Source organism: Peromyscus eremicus, chromosome 23 (genome assembly GCF_949786415.1).
Source record: "Peromyscus eremicus chromosome 23, PerEre_H2_v1, whole genome shotgun sequence".
Classification (NCBI taxonomy): domain Eukaryota; kingdom Metazoa; phylum Chordata; class Mammalia; order Rodentia; family Cricetidae; genus Peromyscus; species Peromyscus eremicus.
Window position 1 is genome coordinate 19,956,106 of NC_081438.1, and position 12,563 is coordinate 19,968,668.

General features: G+C 45.4%; 1 protein-coding gene across 2 annotated transcripts in view; it reads left to right on the forward strand.

Annotated features, from left to right (window-relative positions):
- The window catches only part of Rabgef1 (RAB guanine nucleotide exchange factor 1), a 50,147-nt gene extending 39,574 nt beyond the window's left edge, over positions 1 to 10,573 (forward strand). For both annotated transcript variants that reach the window (XM_059248817.1, XM_059248816.1), the window contains 5 exons: positions 2,919 to 3,000; positions 4,350 to 4,482; positions 6,437 to 6,528; positions 8,319 to 8,575; positions 9,554 to 10,573. In XM_059248817.1, the coding sequence (XP_059104800.1) occupies positions 2,919 to 3,000; positions 4,350 to 4,482; positions 6,437 to 6,528; positions 8,319 to 8,575; positions 9,554 to 9,952 (963 nt within the window). In that variant the 3' untranslated portion in view covers positions 9,953 to 10,573. The remainder of the gene's footprint in view (positions 1 to 2,918; positions 3,001 to 4,349; positions 4,483 to 6,436; positions 6,529 to 8,318; positions 8,576 to 9,553) is intronic.
- Positions 10,574 to 12,563: the final 1,990 nt, after the last annotated feature.

Sequence of the window (12,563 nt, forward strand, 5' to 3'; positions counted from 1 at the left end):
TCAGGTTTTAAAAACACAATTTCCATGGGGCTGGAGAGCTGGCTCGGTGCCTAGGAACACTTACTGCTCTTGTAGATGACCCAGGTTCAGTTCTCAGCACTCAGGGCTTGGCTGCTCACCACCGTCAGTGGATCTGACACCTTCTTCTGGCTTCCAAGGGCACCAAGCATGCATGTAGTGCACATACATATTTGTAGGCAAAGACACATAAAAATAAACCTTTAAAAACAAAACCCAGTTTCTATATGAGCAGCTACTGTGTAACCTCACTTTCCCTACTAAGGAAGTGGTCAAGCATAACATAGGCCATTTCATTGGTTTTCTTCCCTGGACAGTCTTTCTGTTAAAATTTGCCACAGCCAGGCATGGTGGAGCATGCCTTCAATCCCAGCACTTGGAAGGCAGAGGCAGGTGGATCTCTTGAGTTGGAGACCAGCTTGGTGTACATAAGGAGTTCAAGGACAGCCTAGGCTATGTAGAGAGATGCTGGTTCAAAAAAAAACAAAACAAAACAATTGCTACTGATGAGTTTGTGTTAACTTACAGTTTGCCTTGTGTTAATGCTTATGGAAAAGGACTTTTTCTGTGTTTAAATGAAGAGATTGTAGTTTAAAATGTGGTTGCATCTTCATTCTCTTGCACCTTGCCAGAATAAATGGAAAGATAAGAGCCTTCCTGTACCCTAAAAAGGTTTTACTGAACACTTCACTCTTAACATATTTATTTTTGAGACAAGGTCTCATTTAGCTACACTGGCCTTGAGCTTCTGATTCTTCTGCCTCTACCTCCAAGTGCTGAATCACACGTGTTCACCACTGGTCTGCACTGTGCTGGGAATCAGTCCCAGGACCTTTTGCCTTCTAGTTGAGCACTCTACCCACAGAGCCACATTGCCAGACCCACGTCAATGTTCTAACCCAAATGGTAGTTTACCCTGTATGGTCACTGATAGAACCCTGAAGGATCTGTTTAAAGAAAGACTCATCAAAACAAGCTTTAATTCTTGAAGTTGGGAAGAAGTAGCACAGACTTAGTTTTAAAATTAGAAGTATGTTCTCACTTATCCGCAGAAGCTGAAAAAGTCAGCGTTGTAGAAGTAGAGTGCAGAACAGTGCCTCAAGGAGTGAGGACAGGAGGGCAGGTACAAAGATGCACTCAGGTTAAATCGTGTGTGCATGTGTGTGTGCGTGTTTCCACATGTCAGTATGTGTGCATGCATGCAGGTGCCCAAAGAGCTTAGCAGAGGGTGTGGGAACTCAGGAGCTGTAGCTACAGGCTGTTGTGAGTCACCTTATGGGGTGCTAGAACTTAATTCTGGTCCTCTGGAAGAGCAGCAGATGCTCTTAACCTCTGAGTTCCCTTCTCCAGCCTCTCTGATGTTCTTCAGCACTGTAGGAAAACTATGGTTGTTGACACTTAATGGTGTATCTCTAAATAACGAGTGGAAAGGAATTGAGATATTCCTGCTACAGCACACTGACAAGTCTAGGATCGTTTGCTAGGTGCCTTGGTCTCTATTCATTGCACCTTGGATAGAAGTATCACTGTGTCCATAAAGATGTAGTTACTAGAGAGCAATTGAAAGTTTTTTAAAGGGAGAAAAAATACTTGATTAGAAGTGAGACCCCAGTGGGGCTGGGGAGATGGCTCAGAGGTTAAGAGAGTTAAGAGGACCTGAGTTCAGTTCCTAACACTTGTGTCAGGGTTAGGAACGTCATCTGTAACTCCAGCTCCATGGAGTCCAACAGGTCAAACATCCTCTCTGGCCTCTGCTGGCACTACACACACACACACACACACACACATACACACACACACACACTCTTAAAAATTCTTTTGCTTAAAAAGATTTTATTGCCAGGCGGTGGTGGCACACGCCTTTAATCCCAGCATTCAGGATGCAGAGACAGGTGGATCTGTGTGAGTTTGAGGCCAGCCTGGGCTACAGAGTGAGTTCCAGGACAGGCTGCAAAGCTACAGGAAAACCCTGTCTCGAAAACCAAAAAATATATATTTTTTTTAATTATGTAAATATGTGGGTATGTGCACATGAGTGTGTTGCCCACAGAGTCTGGAGGAGGGCATTGAATCACTTGGAGCTGGAATTACAGGGAGGCAGTGATAAACTGCCTGCCATGAATATTGGGAACCAAACTTGAGTCCTCTACAAGAGCAGCATGGGCTCTTACCTCTTCAAGAGCAGCATAGTCCTCTCTTCAGCATCCCAAAATAAAATAAATTTTTAAAAAAGTAAATGTGGACTCTTTATGCATGCACAAAACTTAAAATGAGGTGAGGATGTAGTTAGGTTGGAAAGCACTTGCTCAGCATTCATGATACCCTAGGACCAATCTCCAGTATCAGTTTAAAAAAACAAAATGGCTGGAGCAATGGCTGCTCTCCCAGAGGTCCTGGGTTCGATTCCCAGCACCCACATGGTGGCTCACAAGTATCTCTAGTTCGAGATACTAACAGTGGCTGCAGTTCAAGGAGATCCATCCAACACCCTCTTCTGACCTCTGTGAACACACATACACTCAAGCGCACACACATACTCATAAAATAAATAAACATTTTAAAAAATCAACTCAAAAGGAATAAAATCCCCACATGTTACAACTATCAAATTCTAGATAGAAGTCTGGCCTACACAGCAAGACCCTGTCATGAAAAAATTAACAACAGCAATAATAATAATAATGAGGGTGATGGAAATGAAATAAATGGAATATGCACAAATTATATGTATATACAGTGAAATGTAAAAATCATGAATAGTAGATTTTTTTCTTGCAGAATATGTGTAATTTATAAGTGCTTCTAGGATTGGCTTTGTGCAAGGAGTGTGTTTTAGAAACTGGTTAATAGTGTTCTCAGACTTTTCAGCTGCTCACCAGTCTTTTGTCTGTTGATTCCAGGATTTGAGCATTGAGGAACAGTCAGAATGTACTCAGGACTTTTATCAGAATGTGGCCGAAAGAATGCAGACTCGTGGGAAAGGTAATGTGTTATTAGCCAGCTGTTAGGGGCAGCTGGTTATAGCTTAAATTAGCTGTCCTCTGCTCCTCTGATTAGCCTGGCTGGTGCACATCCAGACATTGACAGCCACCTCATACCTCCCAACACCTTTAAATGTCTTCTTCCCTATGTATGACCAGGACAGTTGGTATTATTTTGAGTAATGTAATACCTTTATTATGGGTAAAGTGAGGAAGACCAAAAGTGCTCAGGAAGTTCTCTGTATGAATTTTCCACCTTAGAATTGCCATTTTGGTGAGTCATTGTTCATGAAGACATAATCCTAAAGGAGTTGAGACAGAAAGAAATTGAGATTCACCAACTTAGACCTTTGCGTTTGTAGAGATTGTCTGGGACTGACCTTCCATTGACACTATACTTTAGGATGCGTTTCGCATATGCGTGATATCCATGTGTGCTTCAGAGAGAACATGGTGGCTTTATGGGAAAACGCAGAAGAACGGAGATTTGCCAGCACTTGGCAGCCTAAGGAATTCCAAGTGTTTAACTAGTGTAGCAATAGAGAGGGACCACAGAAAGTCTTCCCACTTGGGAGGGCATATACCTGTTAGGTCCCAGTGAAACAGCTTAACAAATAGGTGGGAATTCTGTAAGACACAGTTTAAAAAGTTGTAATTTTGGGGCTGGAGAGATGGCTCAGAGGTTAAGAGCAATGGCTGTTCTTGCAGAGGTCCTGAGTTCAATCCCCAGCAACCACATGGTGGCTCATAACCATCTGTAATGAGATCTGACGCCCTCTTTCAGCATGCAGGCAGAACACTGTATACATAATAAATAAATCTTTTTTTTTAAGTTGTAATTTTGTTGTTGTTTTGAGACAGAGTCTCACATAGTTCAGGCTGGCCTCTAACTAGATTGTAGCCAAGGATGACCTTGTGTTCTTGATCCCCCTGCCTCTACCTCCCATGTGCTCAGAAGACAGGCATGTACCACCATGCCCGGTGTATACAGTTCTGGGAGTGGAACCCAGGATTCATGCATGCTGGTCAAGCACTCCACCAATTGGGCCACATCCTCAGCCCAAAAAGTTGTCAATTTTTAAAGGGGAATTTTTGTTGTTTTTGTTTTTTTGAGACAGGGTTTCTCTGTAAAACAGTCCTGGCTGTCCTGGAACTCGTTCTATAGACCAGGCTGGCCTCAAACTCACAGAGATTCACCTGCCTCTGCCTCCTGATTGCTGGAATTAAAGGCGTGTGCAACACCGCCCAGCTGTGAATTAATTTTTTTTTCTGTGTAGAAAATACTATTAAGAGCATAATCTTGATTTGGAAACCTTCTCCTGAGCTGTTATACCCATTTGTGTATTCCAGTGCCTCCAGAGAAAGTGGAGAAGATAATGGATCAGATTGAGAAGCACATCATGACCCGTCTCTATAAATTTGTGTTCTGCCCTGAGACTACTGATGATGAGAAGAAAGATCTTGCCATTCAAAAGAGGATCAGGTGATTGCCCTGCCTGTCTTATCTGCCATCTAGAAGGGAATGATAGCATGTGGGCTTCCAACCTTGAACAGTGCAGCAAGGAGCTTCTCAGCCAGGCTCTTGGGGACCTGCTTTTCCGTCTGACTCAATTGGCTGGAGATGGAACCTGGGTTGGATATTTGAGATTGTTCTAGATCTCTAACATTTTCAAGGACCACGAGGACTTGTTTTCTTGTTTCCTTGTTTTCTCATCAGGAGGGGAACTGTGACTGTCTATCTCAAGGCAATGCATATCATCTGTCCTCCTTCCTACCCTGTTGGGTTGCAGTCTCCAGGCAGCCCTGCAGGCACATCTTTGCCAGTCTGAACTGGTGATGATGATTACTGACCCATTCTTAGGGAACCATGGAGTGACCCCAGACTCTGCAGTGCAGCAGCAGTGGAACACTTTTAACACACCACTTGGAGTAGTTACTTGTCCGTTGTTTGGTAACACCTGACAGAAACAGCTGAAGAGAAGGAAGTATTTGGCTTGTGGTTTAGAAGGGTATAGTCCATCATGGTGGGGAAGGCAGGCCTGTGACAGGAACAGACAGCTGATGCTCCTTATGACTCTATGGGTCAGACGCCTCTTCTCTCTTCCTCCTTTAAAAACTTACTTTATGTATACATGTATGTGCCTGAGCATATGTTATTTGTACCATGAAACCCATGGAGGTCAGAAGAAGCATTGGATCCCTGGATCTGGAGTTACAGATGGTTGAGAGTCTTCATGTGGATGCTGGGAACCTAACCCAGGTCCTCTGCAAGAATAGACAGTGCTTTTAACCTCTAAGCTGTCTCTTCAGCCCCCTTTCCTTTTTTTTTTTTTTTTTTTTTTGACACAGAGTCTCATGTAGCTGAGGCTAGCCTTGGTCTCCTGATCTTCTTGCTTCTACCTCCCAAGTTCAAGGAATTACAGGCATTCCCACCATGCTCCTTTCTTCAGTTTGAGTCTGCAGCCCATGGATGGCTGAAATTGAGGGTAGATCTTTTCTCCCTAGTTTATCTTCTATAAAAGCCTTCACTGGAGAGTCCAGAGGTGTCCTCTAGAGGATTCTAAGTGGAGTCAAGTTAACCAGGAAGGTTAACTATCACAGCACCTAGTATGTGAACAGTTCCAAGGCTCAGACATATGAAGTGTCTGGAGGCCCCCGTGTCCTTGGCCAAGGAACCTCAAATGAGGTCTCAGATAAAATGGCCAGGAATTGGATAAGTATGTGGAAATGCCATACCAAAAACAGGGAGTTGACACAGGGCAGATGCAAAATAGAGTCCAAGGCCAGGGACTAGAAGTTCGATGGATGTTAGATGAGGGGTAGTTGAGAGCATTAACCGTGCTGATCGAGAACTCAGCAGCAGAGGCCAGTGTAAAGGCAGGTGAGCCAGGAAGGGACTCAGGTTGTGGAAACATATGCCATCCTCTTCAGGGGCTCTCACGTGTCTTGGACATAAAGATAGGGTGTAACGCTGCAGGACCAGCTGTGGACTGTGAGGACAGTAAGCAGCAGATCCTCAGCTTTCATGGCAGAATCTCCTTTGAGCCACGAGACTGCCCTCTGATCTCTGTGTGGTACAGAAGCAGCATGGCATTTTAGGGTCTTACTTTGTCATGTCAGCTAAGCTTCTTACACGGTCAAGAGTCGTGTGCTTGTTGGGCAGTGGTGGTACATGCCTTTAATCCCAGCACTCAGGAGGCAGGGACAAGTGGATCTCTGTGAGTTCGAGGCCAGCCTGGTCTACAGAGTGAGTTCCAGAACAGGCTCCAAAGCTACAGAGAGAAACCCTGTCTCGAGGAAAAAAAAAAAAAAAAATTATGTTTGAACTTGGGATTGCTTAATACGTCAGCGGTACCCATTTTCCTTTGAAGAAAACAACAAGGTTAGAATACACCTTCTGTTCTTGGGTCTCTTCCTGACTACCCCTCTCTCTGCAGGGCTCTGCACTGGGTGACACCTCAGATGCTCTGTGTCCCTGTCAATGAGGAAATCCCGGAAGTGTCTGATATGGTGGTGAAAGCGATCACAGGTCAGTGGGGCTGAGAGCTGTACGTCTGGATGTTCTCCATAGGTTAACACAGTGCTGCAGTATTAACCCATAGAAAAGCCCTTAAAATCTGTCCTCCCTTCCATCCTCCCTTCTCTCCCTCTTTCTTACTTTTGTTCATTCATTTAAGACAGGATCTCATTATGTAACCCTGGCTAGCCCAGAACTTGCTATGATAGACCAGGCTGGCTTCAGACTCAGAGATCTGCCTGTCTCTGCCACCTGAGTGCTGGGGTACTACACACTACAGCAGGAAACCTCCTTTCCCCTTCTTGTTTTGTGACCGAGTTTTCTTTTTTACTGGAACTGCTTTTGATATTTAAAAAAATGATTGATTTATTTTTACTTTCTGTGCATTGGTGTTTTGCCTGCATGGATGTCTGTGTGACTGGAGTTATAGACAGTTGTGAGCTGCCATGTGGGTGCTGGGAATTGAACCTGGGTCTTCTGGAAGAGCAGCCAGTGCTCTTAACTGCTGAGCCATCTCTTCAGCCCCATGATTTTGATATATATTTTTAAAGTAGCATACATCTATTTATTTGTTTGTTTGTTTTTTGGGGGCAACATACTACATCTTGAGTGTGAGGACAAAGGACAACTTGTGGGAGTCAGTTCTCCTTCCACACTGTGTGCCACAGGGATCAAACTCAGGTGTCAGGAGTGGCAGCAAGTACTTTCACATGCCAACCCATCCTGCTGGCCCAAGTCTCATTATTTGGTCATGGAGCTAAACTGAAGTCAAATACAGCTAGACGTGACAAATGGCTGCTACTCTTCTCCACTCAAGTCGACTCTTCTGGCTTTTGTGTCTAAGAAAGAGCTTGTTAGTAGCCATAACCCTGAAAAGCAGTGTGCACAACAAAGACATTCTAGACTGAGTTTAAAGGTACCCAGAAGAGGCTGGGGATGGGGCTCAGTATGTTAGGACAGGCTGGGGATGGGGCTCAGTTGACGAAGCCCGGTGTTCTGTCCAGTACTGCATTAACTGGGTGTGGAGGTGCACACCCATCATCCCAGCATGTGGGAGGTAGTGGTAAAAGGATCATGTCGAGGTTATCCTTGCTACATAGAGAACTCCGGGCCAGCCTGGGATGGAAATATAAGCCCCCGTTACAAAAGTAAAAACAAAAAAACAAACAAAAAGAAACAGCGGAACACTTTTTTAGAGCCTTGTTCTGCTTCCCCATGGAGCTCAGGGGTGCTTTCCCATGGGCTTCTTGGGCACACTTGTGTCATTCCCACTGGGCCTTCTGCTCCGTGCATGATCTTGGACAATCAGCAGCCCCTCTGACATTCACCAACCCAGTTTGAGATGGAGGTCTAAGGGTGGGGTGCCTGGTTCATTCTGTGTGTTCTGTGCATAGGAATTTGTCTTTACGGCTCTGGGATCTAAGCTCCTCCTCTACTAAGTTAACTGCTGGAGGGCTGGGCAGTGAGGCACCTCTGAATCCCAGTGCTGTCCTCCCCCTTTAAGATAAAAAAACGGGCCGGGCAGTGGTGGCTCACGCCTTTAATCCCAGCACTCGGGAGGCAGAGCCAGGCGGATCTCTGTGAGTTCGAGGCCAGCCTGGACTACAGAGTGAGTTCCAGGAAAGGCACAACACTACATAGAGAAACCCTGTCTCGAAAAACCAAAAAAAGATAAAAAATGGTCTCACTGTATAGCTCTGCTGAAGCATCTTGTGCTCGGGTGGCAGGTGTGCACCACCTTGCCTGGCCAGTTGCTTCTTGTGTGGTAACTGCCTCTCGGTGGCACTGTCCCTCTGCTTCAGACATCATTGAGATGGACTCAAAGCGTGTGCCTCGGGACAAGCTAGCCTGCATCACCAGGTGCAGCAAACACATCTTCAACGCCATCAAGATCACCAAGAATGAGCCAGCCTCTGCCGACGACTTCTTGCCCACCCTCATCTACATCGTCCTGAAGGGCAACCCCCCTCGCCTGCAGTCCAACATCCAGTACATCACTCGCTTCTGCAACCCCAGCCGGCTTATGACAGGCGAAGATGGCTACTACTTCACTAACCTGGTAAGATTTGACTCCTGAAGGCAGGGAGAAGACCCAGGAGGGGATTTGCCTGAGGGATGTGACCCGGACCTGTGACAGCTTAGAGCTCCTGGGGATGCTTGTCTGTCAGAGGGGAGGTGACCAGTCTACACACGTTCTCTCGCCCTGCACTTGTCCAGAAGTGCACCGTTACTCAGAGCAGATCCTCTCCTGAGGAGTTGAGATCTGAGGAGAGCATGCTGCCTGGCTCCTGTTTGGCATCTGCATCACTGCAGCCCCATGTGATCTGCTGCATGCAAGGAGTCGTCACCTGCTTCTGGTGCTGCTGACTTCCGGGGAGGTTCAGCACTGCCACTGACATGAACAGGGGAGAGGGGAAGGGAGGCTCACTAGACCTGGAAGCTGTTTGGATTTGAATAAACGTTTCACATGTAATAACCCGAGCTCAGGGTGAGTTGAAGGCAGGCAGCACAGACCTGTGAATGCTTGTAGGTGGGGGACAGCTGGGACTAAGGAGACAGAGCTGGGAGAGACAAGAGAGAGGACAGAATAGGGAGCAGAGGACAGAATCTGTTAAGCTGTGGAACTGTGAAGCCACTGGACCAAAGAAATTCCTGAACAGAGGGAAAATCAAGTGTCCAGAAAACTGGGCATGCTAGCACATGCCAGCAGCTGAGAAGATGAGGTGGATAGATATAAGCTTTAGTTACATAGTGAGACCCTGCCTTAAAAAGAGAACAACCCGGGCCTGGTAGCCCATGCCTGTCTGTAATCATGAGGATCCAGGAGATCAGGAACTCAAGATCATTCATGGCCATATAGTAAGTTTAGGGCTAGCCCGGGCTACCAGCTGTCTCAAAGATACAAGAAAGAGCTGTGGCAGGGTACTTACCTAGCCTGCATGAGGCCCTGGGTTCAAACCCCAATAGTTGGGGTGGGAAAAGATTTTAAAATCTGCTGAACTGCCTTGACTACCACACTGTTCTCTTTCTTCTGTAGTGCTGTGCTGTGGCTTTCATTGAGAAATTAGATGCTCAGTCGTTGAATTTAAGTCAGGAGGATTTTGACCGATACATGTCCGGCCAGACTTCCCCGAGGAAGCAGGAGTCTGAGAGTTGGTCCCCTGAAGCCTGCTTAGGTGTGAAGCAAATGTATAAGAACTTGGATCTCCTGTCTCAGTTGAACGAACGGCAGGAAAGGATCATGAATGAAGCCAAGAAACTTGAAAAGGACTTAATAGACTGGACAGACGGAATTGCCAAGGAAGTTCAAGACATTGTTGAGAAATACCCCCTTGAGATTAAGCCCCCAAACCAACCCTTAGCAGCCATTGACTCTGAAAACGTGGAGAACGACAAGCTCCCGCCCCCACTGCAGCCGCAGGTGTACGCAGGGTGATGTCTTGCTCATGGCCATATTTACTTGGGGCTGAGTTCAGGGAGCTGCTGCGTTCCACTGTTCAGGTCTGGAATACGAAGTAACTGCTTAAGTCATCAAAGTATTTTTAAGGTACAGTTTTAGGGATTGTTTTGTTTATTTTCTTTTTTTTTCCTTTTTTGTTAGCAGGGGAAGCTAGTAAATAATAATGCACTATTTATTTGAGTTGGTGAAGTAGGTTTGTGTGAATTCTGTTTCAATCTTTTATGTCCTCCTTGATTTTCCCATGGGCTTCCTCTGTGGGAGACACTGTTGTTGGTTTGGGGCAAATATGCCTTTAAAAGGATAAAACAGATACTACAAAGTCTATGTTGAAATGAATCCAATATTCCCACACTCTCCCAGTGTGAAGTAGTAATTTTGTAATTGTAAAGATAGAAGATATGTTAATAAGTAAATATGTAAAATTGTAAATATGTAAAAAAAATAGGGCTGGGGGAGGGATGGTGTCCGCGTGCATGGCATTTCACATGCTGTTTGTTGTTTTTTAGATGAAAATGAAATATATTGAATGTTTGCCTTTAGCACCATTTTGTTTTGTCCCACTAAAAAGAATTAAAAACTTTGGGCTTTCACCTTTAACATTACGTTCGCACTAACTGCCCTAACTCTGAGGTCCTTTCAGGTACATCGTATCAAGTTGTGACACCAACTTCTAGGTCCCATAAGGTGTTGTTCTGGGACCCTGGGAAGGTGGCTCAGTTTGTAAGTGCTTTCCACACTGGTGTGAGGATCTGAATTCAGTGTCCAGCACCATGTCAAAAGCTCAGCGTGGTGACACGCACTTGGAGTGGCACCGCTGGGAGGCAGTGGCAGGCAGGTGCCTGGTCCATGACTAGCAAGCTTTGCCTCACCTAACCAGTGAGAGACCCTGTCTAAACTGTAAATCTAGACAGATGGCTCCTGAGAAATGACACCCAAGGCTGACCTCTGGCCTCCACATGCCCACATATGTGCCTGTGTACCTGTGTACGCATGTGTACCACACACACATGAGCACGTCACATACAGAGTTGCTGGATAGTATGGTTGACTTTGAACCGTGCTTCCAGCTTCCTCCCCCTTAATCATCCAACAAACTGCCCCACCTGTCTCGGGGCTTGTTGCTTTTCTGTTTTGTTTTTGCCCCTTGGGTGTTTGTTTGTTTGTTTGTTTGTTTTAGGGGTTTTTGTTTGGTTTGTTTTGTTTTTGAGACAGGCTGTTGCTATGTAACCCAGGCTGGCCTCAAACTTCTGATCCTCCTACCTCAACCTCCCAGTGTTGGGACTTATGGGTATGTACCACCACACTCAGCTCATTCAGACGTGTCATCACTGAGTTCTGTGACACAGAGACTTGGTTTTGGATGGAAGTTGGAATGAGTGAATGAGGCTTATAGGGGTTGACAGGGAACTTCAAGCAAGAGGGTGCCTTGTAGCCTCCGGTCTCCTTTATCAACAGGTAACAGTCAACAGGTTAAGTAAGCCTTTCAGAACTGACATTAGTGGCCTGAGAATCCTGTTGCTGTGTATATTGTGGGATAGTTGAGTAGCATTCCTGCTTTCTGTACCCAGTAGATGCCAGCAGCGGCCCCCCCCCCCCCCCCCGTGTTTGTGGGATAACGGTCTCCATTCTTGGGGTGACACATACTTACAATCCTGGTACTCAGGAGGTAGAGGCAGGAGGATCAGGAGTTCAGGTCATCCTTATACACATAGTGAGTTTGAGGCAAGCCTGGGCTGTGGCTGTCTTGTCTCAAAGAAAGAAAGAAAAATTAAACTTGTCTCTGGACATTATTAAATGTCTCCTGGGGGACAGAGCTAGCTAGCTCTTGCTCAGAATCACCGGTCTCTTGTAAGCAAGGGGTTTGTACTCCTGCTAGTTAATATGCTATAACCAAAGAATATTGCATTGATTATATAGTCTAAAGCTACTTTTTGATGTCTCCCTCAGAGAGGCCCTACAGTGGGGACCCTTCTCTAATCCTTGTGAAACTTTTTATACCATGATTATATCATGGATGGATGACTCTTCTACATGGTTATCAGCACCCTTGTGAAATTAGGAATTCCTCAGGACACCATTCTTGAACAGTGTCATGGCATTCGAGCAGCTGAGAAAGGCTTTCTTCCTTTCTCAACATATTTTCCTAAATGTTTACTACAAAAATGTAGTATAATAATTTTGGAATAAAACTAGGGCAAATATATAACTTAAAAAATACTTAGTTTGTTTTTAATTATGTGTATGTCTCTGTGTGCATGTGCGTGTGAGTACAGGTACCTGTGGAGGACAGAAGAGGGCATCAGATCCCCTGGACCTAGAGTTACAGGCAGTTAGTAGTAAGCCATCTGATATAGTTGCTGAGAATCAAACTCAGGTTCTCTGCCAGAACAGTATGTGCTGTTAACCATTGCGCCATCTCACCAGAGTGAAATACAAAACTTCAATGCTTTATTTAAGCTGGTATTAAATATATCAAATTTGACCCATTGACTGTTACTAAAGTCATAGAACTGCTGAATCAGCTGTCCCCAAGTTCACCCAGAAGGCAGTGAATTACACTTAGATGCAGTGAAGGGGCTGAGGAGAT